General features: G+C 51.9%; 2 protein-coding genes across 2 annotated transcripts in view; both read right to left on the bottom strand.

Moving 5' to 3' along the window:
- Nucleotides 1–24,612, bottom strand: part of LOC144247940 (uncharacterized) — a gene marked incomplete at its 5' end in the record, with an annotated part of 684,260 nt that overhangs the window by 112,765 nt on the left and 546,883 nt on the right. Inside the window, 1 exon segment of the mRNA XM_077789686.1 lies at nucleotides 14,768–15,130. Within this exon segment, the coding sequence (XP_077645812.1) occupies nucleotides 14,768–15,130 (363 nt within the window).
- LOC144247960 (olfactory receptor 14J1-like) lies at nucleotides 4,289–5,221 on the bottom strand. The gene has a single exon (XM_077789769.1). It carries the CDS (start codon nucleotides 5,219–5,221, stop codon nucleotides 4,289–4,291), a length of 933 nt encoding a protein of 310 aa, XP_077645895.1.

Here is a 24,612-nt window from a genome sequence, read left to right as displayed (position 1 = left end):
CAATGCCTGCCCAGGCGCTGGCCCTGCCCCACAAGGCCTGGGCTGAGTCCTGCCCCTGCCCGCTCAGCCAGGCTGAGATGGACACTGATGGTTTCTGTGCCAGGCTCTCCCAGCCCAGCCCAGCTCCCTGCCAGCTCTGCCAGCTGCCCTGAGCTCTGGGCAGCACCAAGGGGCCTCTCCCCAGCACAGCCCAGCCGGCTCTGGCCCCACAGCTCTGCTCAGCCCAGGCTGCTCTGGGCACTGCCCCACGGCCTCAGCCCCTGCCAAGGGCACAGCAGCAGCTGCAGCTCAGCCAGGACTCAGCCCCACCATGGGGGAAGGGGCTTGGCCAAGGCCAAAGGAGCTCCCTGGCTGCCCTGCTCCCCTCTGCCTGAGGTGCTGAGAGCTCTGCAGCCCCTCCTGCCATCCCATCTGCCCAGGCCAGCACAAGAGCCCCGGCCCTGGGACCCTCCAGAGCTGCTCCTGCTCCAGGCCCAGGGCCCATCCCAGAGGGGGCAAGGACAGGGACCCTGCTGGGCATGAACAGAATTGGACGTGTTGGGAGAAACTGTGCGGGGGAGCTGGGGCGGAGTGACCAACCCAGTGATTTCACACAGCCCTCCTGGGAGGTCACACAGCCCCTCTCTGATGTCACAGCCTGCTCTGTGATGTCACAGAGATAGTCTATTATGCTATAGATGCTCAGTGACCTCACATAATCCCCTCTGGGATGTTACTCTGTGACCTCATGTCATCAGATGATAAATTGTCTCCACCAGGTGAGCTGACACCTGGAGCTTGTTCTCCAAAACCCCAGGCCTATGGAAACCACACAATGCACACTGTGGGAGAAGGGGAACTGGAAGTTCACCAGCCTCAGTGTCCTGCCAGCTCAGCCAGGCCCACAGGAACATTGGGGCCCCTGACCACAAGGGACCACCAGAGAGACCCCCAGGACAGAAGAATGCATGGGTAAAGGGGAGGGGAACTATGTTAATGATTCTGGGGAAATTATTATCAGATGTGTTTTTAGTCCCGGACTATCAATGAATATGTGTGCAAAGTACAGAATATGAACAGAAACTTTCCTGTACTCAGCATGCTCGGCTTTGGGAGGAGCTATACCCCATGCACCCAGCTGAATAAAGGCTGCTGCTTCTTAATGCTGCACTGGTGTTAAGGAGTTTTCTGTTTTACTGAATTTTTGGTAACACTCCCACTCCCAAGGAAAGCTCTGTCTCCTGCTGTTCACAAACAGAGAAGGGCTGGTGGCAGATGTGGGGGTCGGAGGCTGCCTGGGATACAGTGACCATGAAATAATCAAGTTTTCAATGATCTGTGAAAGAAGGAGGGGCAGCAATGAAATTTCCACACTGGAATTAGAAAGGGCAGTCTTTAGTCTGTTTAGGATGCTGATTTAGGGAGTAGTGAATCAGGTACTGATTTTTTCAAGGAAAACAGCTCTTAAAAACAAAGGGGTCCAGTGAGGATGGACACATTTCAGGAAAGTAATATTAAGGGGTAAGGAGCAGCCTGTCCCACTGTGGCAAAAGATGAGCTGGTGAGGAAAATTATTGTCCTGGCTGCCCATGAAGCCTTTGTGGGAACTCAAGGGAAAAAAGGACCAGCAACTCAGGAAGTGTTTAAGGATGTTGTTAGGTCATTCAGAAAGAGAAGTTGAGAGGTGAAAGCTCAATTTACATTAAACCTGGAAGCTACTGAAAACAGAATAAAAAATGTTTTTATAGAAAATTTACAGGAAAATGTGTGATAAGGAGAACCTCTACCCTTTATTGGATGCAGTGGAGAATAGAGTAACTAAAGATAAGGAAAAGGCTAAGCTAGTTAACACCTTGTTTATCTCAATTTTCAATATTAGGACAGGTTGTCCTCAGGACAAGAGTTCTGAGCTGGTAGATGGGCACAGGGAGCAGAACATCCCCCAGTAATCCAGGAGGAAGCAGCTGGTGACTTGCTGAGCCACTCAGATGCTCACAGATGTATGGGATGAGATAGGATCCATACTAGGGGGATGAGGGAGCTGGGGGATGAGCTCCCCAAGCTGCTCCCCATCATTTACCATCAGTCCTGGCTCACCAGGGAGGTCCCAGAGCACTGGAGGTGCCAGTGTGAGCTCATCCCCAAGAAGGGCTGAAGGAGGATCTGGAGAGCTCCAGACCTGTCAGCCTGACCTTGGTGCCCGGCAAGGTTATGGAACAGATCACCTTGAGAGCCACCACAGGGCACCCACAGGATGGCCGAGGGGCCAGAGCCAGCCAGCGTGGCTTTAAGAGGGGCAGGTCCTGCCTGAGCAACCTGATCTCCTTTTATAACCAGGTGACCCACCTGTGGATGTGGGAAAGGCTGTGGATGTGTCCATCTGGACTTCAGCAAAGCCTTGGACACTGTCTCTGACAGCATTCCCTGGAAAAGCTGCAGCCCACGGCTTGGGCAGGTTCCCTCCTGGCTGGGAGATGGAAGAGCTGGCTGGAGGCTGAGCCCAGAGAGGGGTGGGAATGGTGCTGCACCCAGCTGGTGTCCAGTCCCTGGTGCTGTCCCCAGGGATCTGTGTTGGGCCCAGTCCTGTTTAACATCCTCACCGATGATCTGGGTGAGGGGATCGAGCCCACCATCCCCAAATTTGCAGGTGACACCAAGCTGGGTGTGAGTGTGGATCTGCTGGAGGGCAGGACAAGAAGACACAGCCTCCAGCTGCACCAGGGGAGGTTTAGGCTGGACACCAGGAAGAAGTTCTTCACAGAAAGGGTGAGTGGGCATTGGAATGGGCAGGCCAGGGGGGAGGTGGCAGAGTCACTGTCCCTCTCCAGTGGCACTCAGTGGCATGGTCTGGGTGACAAGTATTAGGGCATTGGTTGGACTTGATGATCCCAAAGGTCTTTTCCAGCCTATTTGATTCTGTCATTCTGTGATGATTGGGACACTCTGGGGCCATTGTGACCCTGCAGGGCCTCGTGGAACTAAGAGGACCATGGTGACACTGTGCAGCCCCATAGAACCAGGGCTCCATTGTGGTGCTCTGGGGCCAAATGGAACCAGGGAGTCCCAGTGACACTGGGTCCTGGTGGAACCACAGAGGCCATGGTGACACTGCGGGGCCTCGTGTGACCGAGGGGTTTCACCACTGTGACACTGCCAAACCAAGGAGAGCATTGGGAGAGTCCAGGGCCCAGGGGAACCAAGGGGCTGTTCTGACACTGCGGGGCCTCATGGAACCAAGGGGACATTGTGACACTGCAGGACCTTGTGTAACCAAGGGGCCACTGTGACATTCTGGGGCCTCAGGGAATCTGGAAGGCCCTTGTGACACTGTGTGGCCTCGTGGAAACAAGGAGTCCATTGTGACACTGAGGGGACTTGTGGAAGCACAGAGAGCATTGTGACAGTGTGGGACCTCATGTGACCATGGGGCCTTTGTGACACCCTGGGGCCCCATGGAACCAAGGGGCCACTGTGAAACTGCGGCACCAACGAGAACATTGTGACACTGTGAAGCCCCATGGAGCCAAGGAGTCTATTGTCACATTTTGGGGCCCCATGGAACCAAGGAGACCAGTGTGACAGTGCAGAGCCCCGTGTAACCAAAAGGACATTGTGACACTGAGGGGCCCCTTGGAACCAAGGACATCTTTGCAGATGACACCAAGCTGGATGTGAGTGTTGATCTGCTGGAGGGTAGGAGGGCTCTGCACAGGGACCTGGACAGGCTGGATCCAGGGCACAAATCCAACAAGGTGAGGTTTAACAAGTCCAAGTGCCGGGTCCTGCACTTTGGCCACAACAACCCCTGCAGTGCTACAGGCTGGGGACAGAGGGGCTGGACAGCAGCCAGGCAGAAAGGGACCTGCAGGGACTGATGGACAGCAGGCTGGACATGAGCCAGCAGTGTGCCCAGGTGGCCAAGAAGGGCAATGGCTCCTGGCCTGGATCAGGAATGGTGTGGCCAGCAGGACCAGAGCTGCTGTGCCAGCACTGATCTGCCCCAGCTCTGCACACAGACATTGCTGCTGAAGCTCCAGAGAAGGCAACAAAAGGGCATCTCTGCAGAAAACTGTGCTGGGAGATCCTTTAGTTTCTTTAAAGCTGGCGAGAGCACAGCCCCTCCTTCACACAGTCGGTGGCCACAGGGTAGGTGGAGGTAAAGAAAATGAGAAATGGCACAAACAATGATACTTTCTTGTGGACAATATGAAAAAACTAAAACAAAGAATAAGAACCTCTGAAATGAAGCCAACAAGAATTATCAAAGATGACTTTTATTACAAGTGTTTTGCAGAAATTGGCCGTCAGTTTAATGTTCCTGAAAGCATCCAGTCATCAGTGTCCACACTGCAGACTTGAGCTCCTGGTTCCTCAGACTGTAGATGAGGGGGTTCAGGGCTGGAGACACCACCGAGTACAGAACTGACAAGGAAAGATCCAGGGATGGGGAGGAGATGGAGGGAGGCTTTAGGTGAGCAAACATAATAGTGCTGACAAACAGAGAGACTACGGCCAGGTGAGGGAGGCAGGTGGAAAAGGCTTTGTGCCGTCCCTGCTCAGAGGGGATCCTCAGCACGGCCCTGAAGATCTGCACATAGGAGAAAACAATGAACACAAAACAACACAATGATAAACTACCAGTAACCACAAGAAGCCGCAGTTCCCTGAGATAAGACTTGGAGCAGGAGAGTTTGAGGATCTGTGGGATTTCACAGAAGAACTGGCCCAGGGCATTGCCATGGCACAGGGGCAGGGAAAATGTATTGGCTGTGTGCAGCAGAGCATTGAGAAAGGCACTGGCCCAGGCAGCTGCTGCCATGTGGGCACAAACTCTGCTGCCCAGGAGGGTCCCGTAGTGCAGGGGTTTGCAAATGGACACGTAGCGGTCATAGCACATGATAGTCAGGAGAGAAAACTCTGCTGAGATGAAAAAGACAAAAAAAAAGAGCTGAGCAGCACATCCTGAGTGGGAGATGGTGCTGGTGTCCCAGAGGGAATTGTGCATGGCTTTGGGGACAGTGGTGCAGATGGAGCCCAGGTCGCTGAGGGCCAGGTTAAGCAGGAAGAAGAACATGGGTGTGTGCAGGTGGTGGCCGCAGGCTACGGCGCTGATGATGAGGCCGTTGCCCAGGAGGGCAGCCAGGGAGATGCCCAGGAAGAGGCAGAAGTGCAGGAGCTGCAGCTGCCGTGTGTCTGCCAGTGCCAGCAGGAGGAAGTGGCTGATGGAGCTGCTGTTGGACATTTGCTGTGGCTGCACATGGGCACCTGTTCATGGAGAAAGGACAGGGACAAGTCAGGAGAGGCTGCTTGGAGCCAAACCTGGGCCATTCCCTGCAGCCTGTCCTGCTGGGACTCACCCACCCTTGTTCCTGCTCTGGGAAAACCTTCAGACAGGTCCCTGCCTGAGCTTCAGTTGTGCTGGCTGAATGTGCCAGGAGTATCCAGGGCTGTGCGTGGGGGCTCTCGAGGAGTCATTCCTGCCCTGCTGCGCTGGGTTTGTGGCCATGTGGCACAGGGACAAGGCTGGATATTCAGAAATTTTCTGGGGAATTGATCCTACTGCAGAAAGGCTTGGTACCATCTGCATTCACACTTCTAAAGGACATGGAGAGCAGGAAAGAATTTTTGCCATTATTTTCTTACCGACACATCATTGCTCGCTCTCTGAGTTCAGAAATCCCCAGCATTCGTGCTGCACTCAGAGTTTGCCACTGAGAGATGTGAGAGGCAAAGGATTCCCTTGGCTGAAGGAAGGTGAGGGGCTGGATGGGCTTGTTCCCCCAGCACTGCTCTGCTCAGCCCCCTCTGCTTCCCTGAGCATCTCCCTGGGCCTGGACATCCCCTCCTGAGAGGTGCCTTGTCCCTGCCAGCGCTCACAGAGCCCATCCCACCCTGTGTGCCCTGGGCCCGGCCCTACAGAAACCTGCCTGTGTGCAGGGCCCTGGCTGGGGCAGGCTCTGTGTGCAGCTGGGCAAGGGCAGCTCAGGAGAGCCCTGCTGGGCCCTGCAGAGGTGATGCTGCTGCTGCCCAGGGCTGAGGAGTGGCTGAAGGCCCTTTGGGAGGCTCCCAGCAGAGACACTGACCAGCCAAAGTCACAGTTCTGGAGTCTCTGTAAATGTTCAAACATTCCTTTAATGATCCTGTGTGTCCCTTCCAACTCAGAATGTTCTGTGATTCTGGGATTACAATTCCTGTTCTGCTTCTCTTATCCATCCTTTTTGTATAATCAAAAGAGACAAAAATAAGCCTGGCAACAGTGTTAGACCAGTAAAGTAAAAACCAGACCTTTATTGGAAGATTCCAGGTAGTCCAGGAACACACCCAGCCCCTGATTCCAACAAATTATTAAGGTTAATTAATTAGGATATTTAACAGAAACAACCAATAGGAGATTCATTTCCCCCAGTTACACACCCCCAGCTCAATCCATTAGAGTAGATCCAAAGGCTTCTTTGCCTTCACTTTGTTGTGACTGCTCACATTCTGGTCAAAAACCAAAATGTTTTTGTTGTAGGCCCTCTTTCTGATAATAAGACTATGCAGTAATTCAGGAATGTATTTAGACTGTCTGCGTATTATTCTAAAATCTAGGAGAAAGGTTAGAAAATGAACTAGGGTTAAATAAGGATTATAGTTATAAAGGTATATAATAGTATTTTAATGGAATTAATTAAGGGGTTAATAGAGTAAAATAAGGATTATAGTTTTATAACTATATAATAGTAGTTTACAGAGCTATGAATAGATGAAAAATATATAAAAAGCAAAAATGTTTTTGTCATCACCACAACATTCCAATCTTTCTCCAAGCAGAAATTTAAAACACTCTCAGGACAACTCCGGACCTTTACAGCAATCCCAGGCTTACCTTCTTTGGGAAGTGCCCTCCGGAGCTGTGCCCAGGCTGGTCTGGAGCTGGGAGCAGCCCTGCCCCAGCCAGCCCCTCTCAGCAGCAGCACCTGCCCTGCTCAGGGTGGCTCCTTCCCCCCACAGCTCCTGGCCAGCGCTGGGAGCAGCTCCAGGGCCGGCTGAGAGCTGTCCCTGGCAGGCAGCAGAGTCCCTGGCCCAGCACAGCGCCCTGGGCTGCAGGACCCTGCTCTGCAGGACAGCCCTGGGCACCCCTGGCTGCTCTGCACAGGAGATGAGCAGAGAATGCACTCACAGGGTCTGTGGGCATTGGGATGTTCCAGCTTTAGGAGATCTCTCCAGGAGCTGCAGCTGCATTGTCCTGCAGCCAGAGGTTCCTGTGCCAAGGGCTGGCAGTGATTCTGCCCCAGGCACTTCTCAGCCCCTTCCCAGCCCTGACTGATTGAAGCTCTCTGTGCCTCTGTGCTGTGCCCGGGCTGGCTGCAGACAGTGCCCCAGCCCTGCTGGGCTGGGAGAAGAGCTGCTCAGCAAGAGAAATGTGCTTTTGAAGCTCTGCTTGGTTACCAGGATCACCCTCTGTGCCAGGAGCCCGGCCCAGCTCAGCAGCACAGACACAGCACAAGGACTTTAATGAACCTCTGGGGCTTTGTGCTCAGGCCCTGAACATCAGGCCCTGAGAGGGAGCTGCAGAAACCTCTGCAGAACTCCAAGTCGCAATCCAGCTCCAAAGTTTCTGGGACTTTTAATGGGTCCCACTGAGGGACACGACTGAGAAAGTGTCCCCAGGCCCCAGGCAGAGCAGAGAACTGGAGGCACTGATGCCAAGTGGGGACAAAGAGAAGCCAAGTCTTGGTGCCCTGGGGCACAGCAGGGTCTGTGCCACCAAGGGCTGTGAGGAGACACCTTGTCCTGAGGCCCTGGGGCCTCCTGGCACAGCCCCAGCCAGGCTGGGCACTGTCAGCCCCTGGTCCTGCCCTCAGCATCCCCCCCTAGCCCACATCCCAGTGGCCTCAAGGATCTGCTGGAAGGAGTCCCTGGGGAGCCTTGGTCAGGAATGGCCCTGGGGGCTCCTTCATGCTCCCCAGGACTGCAATGTCCTTTTTCAAAGTGCTTTGGCTTTTGCTTTTGCCTTGGAGTCTCTGAGAGGTTTCTGCAATCATGGCCTCCAATATTCTGCTGTAATTAATCCCTGGAGAGAATTTGTCAGTAACAACACTCAGTGGGGCCCATTAATGCTTCAAGGTACTTCAGTTATCTGAAGGTACTTGGTGTTTCCCTTTTGCTACAGACTCTGTGAGAGGTTTGTACAATCATGGCCCCAATTATTTGCTTTAATGAGTCCCTTGAGAGCTTTGTACAGGCATTCAGTGGGGTTCATGAATACTTAGATATTCTTAACTTTTGTAAGGTACTTTGGATTTTCCTTTCCACCTTGAGAGTTCTTTGTGCCATTTTCAGTCTCTGAGAGGTTTTTGTGCCATCCTGGCCTCCAGTTCTCTCCTCCAAGGAGTCCATGAAGAGCCTGTGGTATAGATGGACCTTTGTGGTTCCCATTAATGCTTTAGACTCCAACCACTTTGGGGTTTTCCTCTGACTTTGACTCCTGGAAAGGTTTGTGCAATCTCCTCTCAGGCCCTGAGGTTCCAGGGCTCAGCTCCAAATGCGCCACGGGGCTCATTCGGATCAAGTGTGTCCTGACAAACCATGGCTCTGCCTCAATTTCTCTCTGCTTTCTTGCAGTTTGTCAGGAAGTTTCTGTAGTGGTTTTGTTTCACCATTTTGAGATGTCTCGGCCAATTCCTCAATTAGTGTGGTGGGTTCAGTGTTGGCTAATTACCAGTGCACTCACTAGAATATACTTACTCATTTCCTGCTGTGAGATAGGATTAGGAGAAAGGCAAAGTCGGCTCAAAACTTTAAAAGGGTATAAATAAAATTGTATTAACTAAAGAAGTAGTAATAAGAATCAGAACAAAATTTTCAGAACACTTCCTCTCTCCATATAACCTGACAATGTAAAGAGAAAAAAACTAAAATTTTCAGTCAATTTACCACCTCTAGAATAGTCTTTCTTCACTTCACTTAGGCAGAGAAGTTCCTCTTGTTAATGTTGTGGAGACTTCTCCACAATAAAACAGTTATCTCATGGCTTTTAATTTCCATGAATAGCAGATGTCCAGGAAAATCTGTAATTGTGAAGTCCCTCCCATTTTTCCACAGCTTTTCCCACAACTGTCTTTATAGCCAATGTTATGGGATATTAGTTAAAAGATGAGCTGTTTAAGAGGAAAAGTTCTTTTCACCTATTTCATAAATCATCTTCATCTCTGGGAACAGAGGGCTTCCTCTTCCTGAGGGCACAGGGTCTCATAACTTTTCTCTCTTTCTCTGTTCAAACTTCTCATGGGATCACAGCAACTGCAACATTTGCTTACTTTAGCATGGAGGCCTTTGCTGAAACAAGTCATCTCCCCATACTTTTCAATGTATTATGGGAAAAAAGAGAGTCTGATGTATCAATGACATCTTTCTCCACAGCTTTTCCAGAGGATTCCAGCCCCAAGATCAAGGCATCTCCTCATCCCTCCCATCTGGGGCTCAACTTCCTCTTCCCTGCCCTCGGTGTGTTCATGTTGCTCCTCTGTGTGCCTGCCCTGTGTCCTTTTCTCTCACTGGAGGAGGATGGCAGCACTGGCAGAGTCAATATCTCCCGGGGCTGCAGATGGTTCCGTGAGCCCGGCCGGGCTTGGTGCTTGCGGCCGGAGCTGTTTTGCCATGGAGGTTTCTGCAGCGGCTGCGCTGGGGCTGTGTCAGGCTGGGCCGCGCTGGGGCAGGGCCAGGATCTCAGCAGCCAGGCCAGAGCCCAGCAGCAGCACGGCCGGGGCCGATGGCTTCTCCTGCCCTGCCCGCCGGCTGCGGGCGAAGCCCAAGGGCGGCAGAGCCTTGGCCGAGCCGGCCCGGCCCGGGGCTGCTCCTGGGGCCCGGCGGATCCTGGCCAGGCCCGGGCTGGCGGCGGGGCAGGGCTCGGCAGAGCCAGATGTCAGCACCCGCAGCCACGGCCCGGCCTCGGCCCCGCGGCCTCCCCTGCCCTGCCCGGCAGCCGATGGCGCCTGGCGGCTCCCTGGGAAGGGGCCCGGCCCCACGGCAGGAGCCGCCCGGCCCCACGGCCGAGACGGGCCTGGGCCGGCCTCGGCACCTCTGTGGGGCCAGAAGGGAGAGAGACCCAGCCAGGCTTTCTCATCTCTAACTTGTCCATATGTAGCGGTCATGTTCCCAAGCCCCCCAAACCTCTCATTGGGAGATCCCTGGGCCCTCTCCAAGGTGTTTTCTAATAAAAAATATTAAGCTCATGGTCTATGAAAATTACCAGAGGATGGGGCTAACCCATCCTGTCTGTCCTGGCTACTTTTGTCTGGGAGCAATCCTTGGATATACGGACTTTAGGAGGCCACATTGTAATTTTGGCCATGGACCATGGACAAGAAGACCATTTCTTTTCCACAGGAATGAAGGAACAGAGCCCCAGGTTTTCAGGGGCAGATGAAAGGTGACCGCCACAGTGGAAGGCCAGCCAGAGCTGGCTGTCTTTTTCCTAAGACATACCCTTGCATACAGGAAATTGTTTAGGGAGAATACCAGCTTTGGCAATGGGCATCTGAACACAGACAGTTCTTTTCTATAGCAAGGAAAGCACAGAGCCCCTTTGCTCCAGGAGCTGATGAGAAGCAGCCCTTGGCATTCCAACATCAGCCAGACCTGTCAGGTGGCCCCTGGCAAGCCAAGCCAGCCAGACCTGGTCCATGTTCCCTCGCTTCCATGGGGTCCCTTGCTTCCAGGTAGCCCTGAGGTGTCACAATGCCCCCTTGGTTACATGAGGCCCTGAAGGGTTGGAATGGTCTCCATGGTTCCATCAGGCCCCACAGAGTCATAATGGTCTCTGGGTCCATGAAGCCCCACAGTGTCACCATGGCCCCTTGGTTCCATGGGCTCCAGTGGTGCCACAATGATCCCCTTGGTTCCATGAGGTGCCCACAGTGTCACAGTGATCTCCATGGGAAGGAATGAACCGAGCCCCAGTGTGGCAGGGGAAGCCACCAGAGGCCAAGGCCAGCCAGGCTTGATGGTACTGGCAGATTTTGTCTGGGAGCAACCCTTGGATATAGGGAATTTTATAGGTGGAGTCCCAATTTTAGACATGGACACTTGGAGGAGGATGGTTCTTTCCAAAGGAAGGAAAGCACGGAACACCAGCGTTAGAGGGGCAGATGAAAGGCAGCCACCAGGGGCCAAGGGCAACCAGACCTCTCTTTCCTGGTAGCTTTTGTCTGAAAGCAACCCTTGGATATAGGGAATTTGGGAGTTGGAAGCCCAATTCCCGCAATTTCTGCATAGATAAGGACAGTTCTTTTTTCCATAGGGAGGAAAGCACTGTTGTGTTCCGCCGCTGCAAAGGGTGCTGCCCCAGGCCCCAGAGTCACAGACCTCAGGCAGACACCAATGACCAACAGGGAAAGGAAGGCAACAGGACAGGTCTTGGTTTAGAAAACCGAGGATTCTTCATTTTCCCAGGGACCAACACAAGAATCAAGGTGGTAGGGTCAAGACTTTTATATTACAGGGTAGGGGTTGAGTTTAGGATCAAGGTCCAATATTAAGAGGAGCAGGAAACTGCAAAGGGCTGGATCAAGGAGGACAATAAATGGAAAAAACTACAGTGGGGATATTGCAGCACAATTTAAGCCAATAAGGGTACAGAAAAAGAAGAACATTCTGGGGCCATTCCTCATTTGATCAGATAGGGTGGAGTGTCTTTTCCCAGGCTTTCAGGGGCACACCTCACAGCGTGGAGGGGTGGAATCTTCTTTAAGTCACGCTCTCGCCAGATGTTGTGTCTGGGTAGAATTCTCACCTCATTGGGCAGGGGCACTCTGCAACTTTGGTGCCATTATTTCTTTCTCTGGCTGTTTTATACAATGAAATAAAACTCCAGCATCTGTGGAACCACCCTTCAATCCCTCCCAGGCTACTCCTGTTCTGTCCTCAGTCTGCACACAACTGAACCCAGAGCCTGCAGCCTCTACCTGCTCGTTATGTGATGAAGCCTTCAAACCCCATCTTGGGAGATTTTTGGGTCCTCCCCAAGATCTGTGAAAATGGAAAAATAGTTATCAAAGTTATTTTCTCCCAAGTCTAGCAGTGACAGAACAATGGTCAATATCTTTAAACTGAATGAGAGGGGATTAAAATGTGTTAGGAGGAAATATTTTACAGTGATGAGAGTGGAACAAAACAGCAACTGTTTTTCCAGAGAAGTGGATTTCCCATCCCAGGAATGCTCAAAAATCAGCAACCTGACCCAGTGAAATCCCCTCCCCTCCCCAAGGATGGAATTCCTGTTGTGTGGGTTCTTGGATGTGCTGGGTGCCCTCACAACACTTCTGGCCAGAATGTCTGCTGAGGGCAGCCAGGCTGCTGCAGGGGCAGTGACCTCACAGCCATTCACCATGGCAGCCCTGTCCCCTGGGCCTGGCTCTCCCCTTTCCTCTGCCCCTGCCTTGTCTCTGCTGGCATGAAGAGTTTTGTCATTAATATCTTGTCCCCAAGGTGCTGGGACAATGGCTTCCCCGTCAGGCTCCTGGAGCAGAAGTGGCTTTTCAGAGCCCAGCCAGAAATGAGCCCTGAGGCAGCAGCTCTGCAGCGCTGGCCACCAGGCCGGATTGCAAGGGAGGCTTCTGGCCATGCCCTGCAAGCAGCTGCTGCTGCCAAGGTGCCTCTGGTGCCTCGAGCTGTCCCTGGCACAGCTCCCAGCACGGCACTCTGCCCTTGTGCCCGAGGCCTTCCCTGTGCTGGGGCTGGCCTGGGGCTGTTCCTGCAGCGGGACCTGCCCTGCTCCTGGCACAGGAAAGGCAGTTCCTGCTGGAGCAGGAGGCTCTGCCTGCAAAGGGCTCAAACCACTCCAGCAAGACCCTCTTGACTTCAAAATTGCTTCCTAAAGCAGAATATCCTATAGGTCTTGTAGCATCTGGACTGTGGAGTAAATAACTCTGGTTAAGAGCTTACTGTCTTATAATGATCAGATTGTATTTATATAAATATATCTGGTATTCCATCATTAATCCTGTATGAAAAATTGCATTGACAAATTGTTCAATTCTACCTGTCCAATCATTTATACATAAACCTTTGAAAAATTCTCGGGCCGGGATTGGATCCAGTCACTCCCAGTCTCCTCTCTTAAAAGGAATTTTAGAAGTCTGGGGCCTCTGCAAGGCTTTTAGAACCCATGGTGGCTGCTGGGTGTCTCCATCTCATGACTCAGCAGGAGTTTCGCCAATAAAGAAATAAAGCTTTTGCCTGAAGCTCCCACTCTGCCCATGGCAGGAGTGTGTGTGACATCCTGGCTCATTGGCAGCCTGGGGACTCCTGGGATGTCACTGTGGAGCCCCCGTGAGTGCCTGTGACAGATCAGTGCCTTTGCAGCCCAAGGTGCCCTGGGATGTCACCATGGAATGGCTGTGACTGCCTCTGACCACACGGCTCTTTGACATCCCCAGAAACCCTTGGGAGGGCTCCATGCAGCCCCTGTCTCTGTGTGTGACATTCCAGCTCTTGAACAGCCTGGAGACTCTTGGAAAGTCCCCATGGAACCCATCTGAGGGCCTGTGACAAATCTCATTCTAAGGAGGCAACCATCACCAGGAAACCCTGTTGCTATGGTTAGTTTCCATGGCAACCATCCCAGCCCCTGTTGCTATGGTCGGTTTCCATGGCAACCACCCCAGCCCCTGTTGCTATGGTCAGTTTCCATGGCAACCATCCCCAGCCCCTGTTGCTATGGTCAGTTCCCATGGCAACCATCCCCAGCCCCTGTTGCTATGGTCAGTCCCTGGGCAGCTCCATGGAGACCCCATGCCAGGGGTGGTTGCCATGGACACCAGCTCAGGCCTGGAGCCCGTTGCCATGGCAACCATTGGCACTCCCATCCCCAGGCTCATGGATCCAGAACCACAGAATTGGCTGAGCTGGGAGGGACCCATCAGGATCCTCGAGTCCAACTGCTGGCCCTGCACAGGACACCCCAACACTGCCAGCCTGGGCCTGGCAGCGCTGTCCAAATGCTGCTGGAGCTCAGAGAGCCCTGGAGCTGGGACCCTTCCCTGGGGAGCCTGGGCAGTGCCCCAGCAGCCTCTGGACAAAAACCTTTTCCTGAGATCCAACCTCAGCCTGCCCCGACTCAGCTGCAGCCGCTCCCTCCACTCCTGTCCCTGGGCACCAGAGTGAAGAGGTTCCCTCAGCCCCAGCCAGGGACCCGCTCCCAAGGCTGCTGCCATGGCCACCAGGGCTGGCACCAGCTGGGATGCTCGGTTTCCACAGGCCGGGGTTCAGGAATGGCATTTCTCAATTTCCTGCTCCCGCTCAAACCCTGCAGGCACTCATTGCCCTCCCACCTTCCATTGAAGGAAAAAAGGGAAAGATCTCAGGCTGGGATAAGAACAATTTATTGGGAACAGCAACAAAATAAGGAACAAACAGAAGCAGAAAAAATATTGACAACAGAAGGGGTAAGAAAAACTACTTGCAGGGAAAACTACATCACCATCAATTGTATCTTCCTGGCCACATGTTTCCTCCTGCATGGAAAGAACACCCTTCTCCTCAGGGAGAAAGAAAGAGTCCCTTTCCTGCCCCTGGCAATGACCTGAGGTGGGAGTGAATGCAGTGACAGGGCCATGGCCAGACCCTCATGTTCTTCAGTCCCATATCAGGTCATTGGCAGGGGCAGGAAAAGGCACAGGTGTCTTCCCAGCACGGATCACAGGGAACATGGATCACCAGGGCTCTTCCCAACAGGGTCCTCCAATGGGGGATGAAGCTGGATCAGTGCACAAAGCTCTTCCTGCACCTGGGGCATTTTCAGGACTTCCCTTACTGATGGCTCCGTTGGTGTTTGGTCAAGTGAGAGCTCTGGCTGAAGCTCTTCCCACACTGGGCACACTCGTAGGGCCTCTCCCCAGTGTGGATGTGCCGGTGCCTGACAAGGTTGCACTTGTGCTTGAAGCCCTTGCCACAGTCGGGGCAGAGGAAATGCCTCTCCTCGGAGTGAATCCACTCATGAAGGAGGAGATGGGAGCTGCTGTTAAACCTCTTCCCACAAGTGGGGCACATGTAGGGCCTCTCCCCGGTGTGGATGCGCTGGTGCCTGATGAGGTGGGAGTTTTGCTTGAAGCCCTTGCCACAGTCGGGGCAGTGGAAGGGCCTCTCATCCTTGTGAATCCGCTGGTGTCTGAGGAGATCAGAGATGCTGCGAAACCTCTTCTGACACTCAGGACACTCGTAGGGCCTCTCCCCATTGTTGATGCGTTGGTGGCAGACAAGGGCAGAGCTACAGCTGAAGCCCTTCCCACACTCCCCACACTCGTAGGGCCATTCCCCAGTGTGGATCATCAGGTGTCGTTTCAGATTATTGATCTGCCTGAAGCTCTTCCCACACTCTGAGCACTCGTAGGGCTTCTCCCCATAATGATGCGGCTCAGGGACCACCAGCTCCGAGCTCTGCCTGGAGCTCTGTCCACCTTCCTGGCCCAGAGTGGGTCTTTCCTCCTCAGAGCACCCTGGGTTGGGCTTGCAGCCCCTCCTCCTCTGGTGTTGCTGGGGATTTTCCTCCCTGTTGGATTCCTGCGCTGTGGAGTTGCTTAAAACAGCTTCTTCCATGAGGTTCTGCTGCAGGGATTTGTCCTTCCTGGTCTCCATCCTCAGCTCCCGCTCTGGGGGAGGAAGGACAAGGAGAGGATGGGATTTGCCTCCATGCCACAGGAAAGGGTAAGGAGATCCCCCCAGTGCGTCCCCGGCAGGAGGGCACCGGCAGCGGGGCTGTCCTGCAGCCGGGGGCTGTGCTGGGCTGGAAGATGGAGCAGCAGAGAAGGGGAAAGGGGCACTGACTTCCTCCTCACCTGCCTCAGTGTCCCAGTTCATCTTCCTCTTCCTCGCAACCTTCTTCTCCATCTGGCAAATGTTTCAGTACGGGAAATCCTGTTTTGGGAGGAAAACAAGTGATGAGCACAGTGAGTTTTGTACTGGCTTCAAAGCAAACCAGGGGGAGAGTCTAAGCCAGAATGACAATTGAATAAGAAAATTAAGATCAAAGCAATGATACAGAAACACTGGTTTAAACTCACAGAGTCAGGATATAACTTGACACCCGTTGCTCAGGGTAGTGGTAGCAGTCTGATGAACTGGTGGCTGCAGACCGGCTGGAGTGAGGAACGTGATTCTGTCAAAGCAGTGATCCTGTAGAAAGGTCTGGTCTTCCTCTGAATGTCCAGTGGTGCTTATGGAGCTCTTGTCCTCTGGGAATCCAGTAGCCAAGGTGGTCGTGGTGTTGCAATGGTGAGATTATATCCAGGCAGGAATGTTTGGTTCCTCCCCCTGGGCAGAGCATCCCACAATGGGATGATGTAATTTTATCAGTCCTGCAGTGACACTCAATGGCCCATTAAGAGAAGATGGCCCTGGAGGGCGTTATCAGGGCTGAGCCATGGAAGAGATAAAGAACACTGCCCCACCTGTTGATAACAGTTTATGGAGATGGAGACTGAAAACACTTTTGGTTACATCTGACATTGTAACCTGAAACAGTGAGGCAATCCCTGCTCGGGGTGGGGGGTGAACACCACCCCCCTTACCCAAACTGGCTCAGGTGTAAAACCCCCACCCTGGGAAGGCCACGCACACAGGGGACAATGTCACACTTGCCCCGCCCCAGGGGAGATCTCTGTCCCTGTCACTCCCTTGCTTTCCCCCCTTTTCTCTTTCTTTCCATCTCTCTCTACCTCACATGTACTGTTCAATAAAATCTACTTTGGATTTGGCCTCCTGAGTTCCTTAATTGGGGCCGAGGCATCTCTCTAAAAATTTTGTTAACCAGATTGCAACATTATTTTGCACAGTGACTTCAGGGCACTGTTGTCTGATCCCAAGTGCCTTTGACAACAGCCTGGTTCCCTCCTCTGAGGAGCTTGTGGCTCTTTCTGGAGGAAATCTTAGAAACTTCAATGCAGCTTCCTCTTGAAATGAACAGGGTCTATGCCTTTATTAGTGTTCAGCTCTTTATTAAAAAGTCAGCTCGGCAGGGGGGTGTTGTAGCTTCTTCCGGTAGCTGAAGGGTGAGAAGGCTGCAGAGTCTGTCCCTGGAGTCTCCGTGGCACGCTGGTAGCCAGAGGTGAAGAGGTGTCCAGTCTGTATCTGAAGTCCCGATCAGCAGAGTGTCCTATCTCCTTTCCTTCTGGCACACTGGTAGCCGCAGGGTGGGGGGACGTGCAGAGCCTGCTGCCAAGGTCCAGCAGCAGCTATCCCTCTCCTTCCCTCCTGGTAACACCAGGAAGAGTGTCTGATTCCTTGTGCCTACTTCCCACAGCCCAGTCCAATCTGGTTCTCTGCAGGTTATAGTGACAGGTTAAACACAGACTAGTGATGGGGTTCCCTTTTCCCCAGCCAGCACACCCATTCAGCCCCCTCCACTGTGCCCCTCTTTTTCATTTTGGGATGTTTTTCATCCCCAAAAACCCCCTCCCATGATTCCACTGGCTTATTTTGCATTCTAGTCCTAGTTTGGGTGGGGGTGTAGGTGATTCCCAGGAGCGATTAGCTAATTAACATTTGAATGTCAGTACTTAGTTCGAGCCAAGTGTCCCCGCCAGGCTGTTTTGTTCATAACACTCTGAGTAACTTTTGGGAGAACTTATGAGGAAAATTGCTTTTGTGGGTGGCCATTGTAAAGAAAATATTTTGTTGTCCTTCCCTGAAAAGTTTGTTAAAATCACTGGAGGAAAGGGAACAAATGATACCAACGAGACTGACAAGGATCATTCACCACGCGGTGAGGAACACAAAGCTAATAAAGTCCTACAAGAAGCCCAGCTCAAGTTGCTAAATTCCCAAATAACTCCTGAATTCACGGGCTTTTGGGGTAGAAGCATTATTTTCTTGGTCCCTGTCACCTTTGTGACAGCTACACAGACCTTCCCCTTCCTTTTAATAATCTGTATTGGGACAAATTTCGAGTTTTCTTTAATCAGAACCTGCCAGCATCTGAGCTGGAGCTGTGCTGGAACTGATGAAATTTGGAATTGCCACAGAATTGCCTCTGTTGTTGGTTTCTTAATGTTTGGGATTTGTTTGCATTTTCAATACAAGTGACTTGTGGGAAGAGTAAATCTTCCTCAAGGCATTTTATGGAGGGTTAAGTTTAATTTCTGCTGAGTTTGTTTTGTCCAGTGCTCAGAGGATGCTCAAGGGGTCTCTGGTTTTGGTTTGGCCCTAATTTTCTTCCAATTTGTCTTTATCACTTAAAAGCACTTGAAAAATGACTAAAATTATTATTGACCAGACATGTCAAAAGTCCCACCATTTAAGAGGTATTTGAGGTGGAATTTATTGTTTGGGAACATATTCTGAAGGATTTGTGGCTTCTTGGGGGATATCTGGTAGTATTCTCCATATCTTTGCACTCCAAATGACAAGGTGGATTTGTCTGTCATCTCAAAATGACTCAATCCCACTGGAAACCCCTCAATCTAACCCCAAAATTGCTCAATCCCACCTCAAAATGGCTGGTTCCCACCTCAGCCCCATGCCAAAATTACTCAATTCACAGTCTCCAGGATGAGATGTAGTTGGAAGGTGATTGGAAGAAGTGAGATCCAAATTTGAGGTTGTGGGATCAGAATTGTGTGGGGCTGGGTGGTTGTGATTTATTTTGATAATAAATAAAACGATCAGAATTATTTATTTCTGTCCCATTCATTTTCTGTCAGTTCTGGTTTGCTTTTCAGAGTGCTGCCTTCTCAGCTGATTTTGTGACCTCCTGTCCCAGACTGAAAAGCAAGATGTGTTCTATTTGCCATCTGCATGGCAGTTGTCCTGTGTTAAGTGGGCAGTTTTTCCTTATCTCTTCCACAATCAATCCTCCCTCAGGGGAGACATCTGCTGATAATGGGCTATTGAATGTCACTACATGACTGATAAGAACTGTAACATCCCATTGTGAGATGCTCCGCCCAGAGGGAGGAGCCAAGCATTCCTACCTGCATCCAGTCTTGAGATTCTGGCCCACCAACACAGCTTTTATGGGCTGGATTTTCCCAGAGAAACAGCTGCCTCTTCCTCTTCCTCTTCCTCTTCCTCTTCCTCTTCCGAGGAAGACTCCCTTTTCTACAGGATCACTTCAACAGAACCACATTCCTGGAGGACTGCAGCCACAATTCAAATTGGACAGCGGCTGACACCCTGTCCAACAGAGTGTCAGGTTGTGTTCTGGCTCTCTCAGTGTTGTTTTGGCTCACTGCATTATTCATATTTTCATTTTTTTCCCTAATAAAAAACTTTCATTCCTGCTCCCATATTTTTACCTGAGAGCCCCTATTAATTTCAAATTTATAACAATTCAGAAAAAACGAATCTATATTTTTTCATTTCAGGGGAGGTTCCTGCCTTCCTTATCAGACACTTGTCATTCCAAACCAAAACACTTCCTTTCTCTCCTGCCTTCCTTTGCCTGCTCTGTTTCTATCTCAGTGTCTCCCTTGACCCAGGAAAGCTCCCACCAAAGACCCTGCCCTGATTTCATTCCCAATCCATGAGCTACAACAACCATGGGTGAAGTTATGATGGCTGTCAGTGAAATGTCACTGTAGGATCTTGCTCCACTTGGCTTTTGACTCTTCCATAAGAGTTCTGCCTTCAAGGTCAGGAACATTTTTCCTGACTGGGAACTGGAATTCCAGCCCCTGGGAGTGTGTGCCATGGATCCCAGAGGGGCATTCCCGAGGCTCCCAGGGTGCTGCTCCTGCCGTGCCTCCCAAGGAGCTGTGCAGGGTAGGGGACAAGATGCAGCAGCTGTGTTGGTGCTGCAGTGCCACAAGGGCCCCTGGTTCCAGGAGTTTCCACACTGCCAACAGTGGTTCCTGGGTTTCATGATGCCATGCTGTGTCCCCATGGATATTTGGTGTCATGAAGTTCTTCAGTGTCACAATGGCCACCTCACTCCATGAGCTTCCACAGTGTCCAAATGGCCTCCTTGGATGGGCAGTGTCACCATGGACCATTGGCTCCATGCAGCCCCACTGGGTCACCATGGACTCCTTGGTTCCCTGAGGTTCTGGGGGTGTCTCCATGGTCTCCTTGGATCCACAGTGTCACAATGGACCACTGGATCCACGTGGCCCTGCTGTGTCACCACGGCCCCTTGGTTCTATGGGACCCCAGGGTCACAACTGACTCTTTGCTTCCACATCCTATGGGAGAGAACTGTCCTTCTCCAGGGGCCTATGGTCAAAACTGGGATTCCTTCCCCAAATTTTTCTTATATGCAAAGATTGTTCCCAGATGAAATCTGCCAATAGAAACAGGTCTGGCTGTCTTGGCCACCCAGGGGCCACCTCTCACCTGCCTTTCAGACACTGGTCCATGTGCTTTTCTTGCTCAAAAATCTTCCACCTCAACCAGGCACCCATGGCTAAAATTTTGGATCTGACTCCCAAATTCCCTATATACAAGGATAGCTCCCAGATAAATGATGCCAGGAATCACAAAGTCTGGCTGACCTTGGCTTCCTGAGCTCTGGCACTCATCTGCCTCTGAAACACTGGGGCTCTGTGCTTTCCTTCCTAATGAAAAGAACTCTTCTTCCTGTCCAGGCACCTATGGCTAAAACTGGGATTCCACCTCCAAACCTCAGTACATCGAAGGATTGCTCCCAAGTGAAAGCAGTCAGGATGGACAGGTCTGGCTGCCTGTGGCCTCTTGGGGGCTTCTTCTCATCAGCTTTTGAAATACTGGGGCTCAGTGCTTTCCTTCTAGTGGAAAGAACCTTCTTTCTTCTCAAGGTGTCCGTGGTCAAAACTGAGATTCTTCATCCCAAATTCCATATATCCTAGGATTACTCCATGATAATAGCTGCCAGGGGAAACAGGTCTGGCTGGCTTGGCCTCAGAGGAGCCACTTTCCCCTCCCCTCCCCTCCCCTCCCCTCCCCTCCCCTCCCCTCCCCTCCCCTCCCCTCCCCTCCCCTCCCCTCCCCTCCCCTCCCCTCCCCTCCCCTCCCCTCCCCTCCCCTCCCCTCCCCTCCCCTCCCCTCCCCTCCCCTCCCCTCCCCTAGAAACACTTTGCTTCTGTGTTTTCATTCTTATAGAAAAAACCATCCACATGTACGGAGAAATGGCAGAAACTGGAATTCCACCTCCCAAATTCCATATATCCAAGGGTTGTTTTCAGACAAAAGCTATCAGGACAGAGAAGTCTGGCTGCCTTAGACCTCTGGTGGCTGCCATTTATCTGCCCCTCAAACACCGGTGTTCCGTCCTTTCCTTCCTATGGAATGAACCCTCCTTCTCCTCCAGATGTCCATGTCTGAAATTGGGATTCCACCTCTAAATATCCCTATATCCAAGGGTTGCTCCCAAGCAAAATCTGCCAGTACCATCAAGTCTGGCTGGCCTTGGCCTCTGGTGCTGCCCCTGCCACACTGGGGCTCAGTTCTTTCCTTCCCATGGAGATCACTGTGACACTGTGGGCACCTCATGGAACCAAGGGGATCATTGTGGTACCACTGGAGCCCATGGAACCAAGGGGCCATGGTGACACCGCGGGGCTTCATGGACCCAGAGACCATTATGACTCTGTGGGGCCTGATGGAACCATGGAGACCATTCCGACCCTTCAGGGCCTCATGTCACCAAGGGGCCATTGTGACACCTCAGGGCCTCCTGGAAGCAAGGGACCATTGGGACACTGTGGGGCCCCATGGAAGCGAGGGAACATGGAACAGGTGTGGCTGGCTTGGCCTGCCAGGGGCCACCTGACAGGTCTGGCTGACCTTGGGATATCAAGGGCTGCCTCTCATCAGCTCCTGGAGCACTGGGGCTCCATGCTCTCCTCTGTATGGAAACGAACCGTCCATCTTTTCAGATGCCCATTGCCAAAACTGACACTCTGCCAAAAAAATTTCTGATATTCAAGGGTATCTCTCAGAACAAAATCTGGCAGCTCTGGCTGGACCTGTCCTCTGGTGGTCACCTCTCATCTGCCCCTAAAGAAGTGGCACTTTGTTCCTTCATTCCTATGGAAAAGTACTGGTCTTCATGTACAAGGGACCATGGCCAAAATTAGAATTGGCCACTGAGCCCAGCTGGGCTCACGGAACCATCTGCAGCCCCAAGCAGATATTGACTCTGCCAGTGCTGCCATCCTCCCTCCAGTGAGAGAAAAGGACACAGGGCAGGCACACAGAGGAGCAGCATGGACACACCGAGGGCAGGGAAGAGGAAGTTGAGTCCCAGATGGGAGGGATGAGGAGATGCCTTGATCTTGGGGCTGAAATCCTCTGCTGAAGCTATGGAGAAGGATGTCATTGATACATCAGACTCTCTTTTTCCCAGTAAGGCATTGAAAAGTATGGGGAGATGACTTGTTTCAGCAAAGGCCTCCGTGCTAAAGTAAGTAAATCTTGCAGTAGCTGTGATCTCCAATGAGAAGTTTGAACAGAGAAAGGGAGAACAGTGATGAGACCCTGTGCCCTCAGGTAAAGAAGAAGACCTCTGTTCCCAGAGATGATTTCAGAAATAGATGAAGAGAACCTTTGCTCTTAAACAACTCATCTCTAAACTAATACGCCATAACTTGCATGGCCCATAAGCACAGCTGTGGGAAAAGGTGGAAAAAGATGGGAGGGAGTTCACAATTGCAGATTTCTCCAGGCAGCTGCTATTTGTGGAAATGAAAAGCCATGAGATAACTGTTTTCTTGTGGAGAAGTCTCCAAAACATTAACAAGAGGTAATTCTCTCCTGATGTGAACTGAAGAAAGATTAGAATATTCTAGAGGTGGTAAACTGACTGAAAATTTCAGGTTTTGCCTCTACATTGTCAGGTTGTATGGAGAGGGGAAGTGTTCTGAAAATTTTGTTCAGATTCTTATTACTCTTTCACTTAGTTTCTCTTAACAAACTTTTCTTGACACTCTTTTAAGGTTTTGAGCCCACTTAGCCTTTCTCCTAATCCTATCTCACAGCAGGAAATGAGTAAGAATATTCTAGTGAGTGCACTGGTAATTAGTCAACACTGAACCACCACACTAATTGATGCATTGGCCAAGAAATCTCAAATTGGTGAACCAAAACCACTACAGAAACTTCCTGACAAACTGCACAAGAGCAGAGAGAAATTGAGGCAGACCCGTGGTTTGTCAGGACTTGCTTGATCCTAATGAGCCCCATGGTATATTTGGAGCTGAGCCCTGGAACCTCAGGGCCTGAGAGGAGATTGCACAAACCTTTCCAGGAGTCAAAGTCAGAGGAAAACCCCAAGGTGGTTGGAGTCTAAAGCATTAATGGGAACCACAAAGGTCCATCTATACCACAGGCTCTTCATAGAGTCCTTGGAGGAGAGAACTGGAGGCCAGGATGGCACAAAAACCTCTCAGAGACTGAAAATGGCACAAAGAACTCTCAAGGTGGAAAGGAAAATCCAAAGTATCTTACAAAAGTTAAGAATCTCAAAGTATTCATGAGCCCCACTGAGTGTCAGTACAAAGCTCTCAAGAGACTCATTAAAGCAGATAATTGGGGCCATGAATGCACAAACCTCTGACAGAGTCTGTAGCAAAAGGCAAACACCAAGTACCTTAAAAGAACTGAAGTACCTTGAAGAATTAATGTGCCCCACTGAGTGTTGTTCCTGACAAAGCCTCTCCAGGGACTAATTAAAGCAGAAAATTGGAAGCCATGATTGCAGAAAGCTCTCAGAGAATGCAAGGCAAAAGCAAAAGCCAAAGTCCTTTGAAAAACCTGCAGTCCCTGGGAGCATGAAGGAGCCCCCAGGGCCATTCCTGACCAAGGCTCCCCAGGGACTCCTTCCAGCAGATCCTTGAGGCCACTAGGATGTGGGCTGGGGGGGGATGCTGAGGGCAGGAGCAGGGGCTGACAGTGCCCAGCCTGGCTGGGGCTGTGCCAGGAGGCCCCAGGGCCTCAGGACAAGGTGTCTCCTCACAGCCCTTGGTGGCACAGACCCTGCTGTGCCCCAGGGCACCAAGACTTGGCTTCTCTTTGTCCCCACTTGGCATCAGTGCCTCCAGTTCTCTGCTCTGCCTGGGGCCTGGGGACACTTTCTCAGTCGTGTCCCTCAGTGGGACCCATTAAAAGTCCAAGAAACTTTGGAGTTGGATTCTGACTTGGAGTTCTGGAGAGGTTTCTGCAGCTCCCTCTCAGGGCCTGATGTTCAGGGCCTGAGCACAAAGCCCCAGAGAGGTTCATTAAAGTCCTTGTGCTGTGTCTGTGCTGCTGAGCTGGGCCGGGCTCCTGGCACAGAGGGTGATGCTGGTAACCAAGCAGAGCTTCAAAAGCACATTTCTCTTGCTGAGCAGCTCTTCTCCCAGCCCAGCAGGGCTGGGGCACTGCCTGCAGCCAGCGCGGGCACAGCACAGAGGCACAGAGAGCTTCAATCAGTCAGGGCTGGGAAGGGGCTGAGAAGTGCCCGGGGCAGAATCACTGCCAGCCCTTGGCACAGGAACCTCTGGCTGCAGGACAATGCAGCTGCAGCTCCTGGAGAGATCTCCTAAAGCTGGAACATCCCAGTGCCCACAGACCCTGTGAGTGCATTCTCTGCTCATCTCCTGTGCAGAGCAGCCAGGGGTGCCCAGGGCTGCCCTGCAGAGCAGGGTCCTGCAGCCCAGGGCGCTGTGCTGGGCCAGGGACTCTGCTGCCTGCCAGGGACAG

This window comes from Lonchura striata, chromosome 36, assembly GCF_046129695.1.
Source record: "Lonchura striata isolate bLonStr1 chromosome 36, bLonStr1.mat, whole genome shotgun sequence".
Lineage (NCBI taxonomy): Eukaryota > Metazoa > Chordata > Aves > Passeriformes > Estrildidae > Lonchura > Lonchura striata.
This window is presented reverse-complemented; position numbering and strand designations above follow the sequence as displayed.

Excerpts from the sequence above, each read along its gene's own strand:
- LOC144247960 (XM_077789769.1), bottom strand. The coding sequence starts at position 5,221 with ATGTCCAACAGCAGCTCCATCAGCCACTTCCTCCTGCTGGCACTGGCA.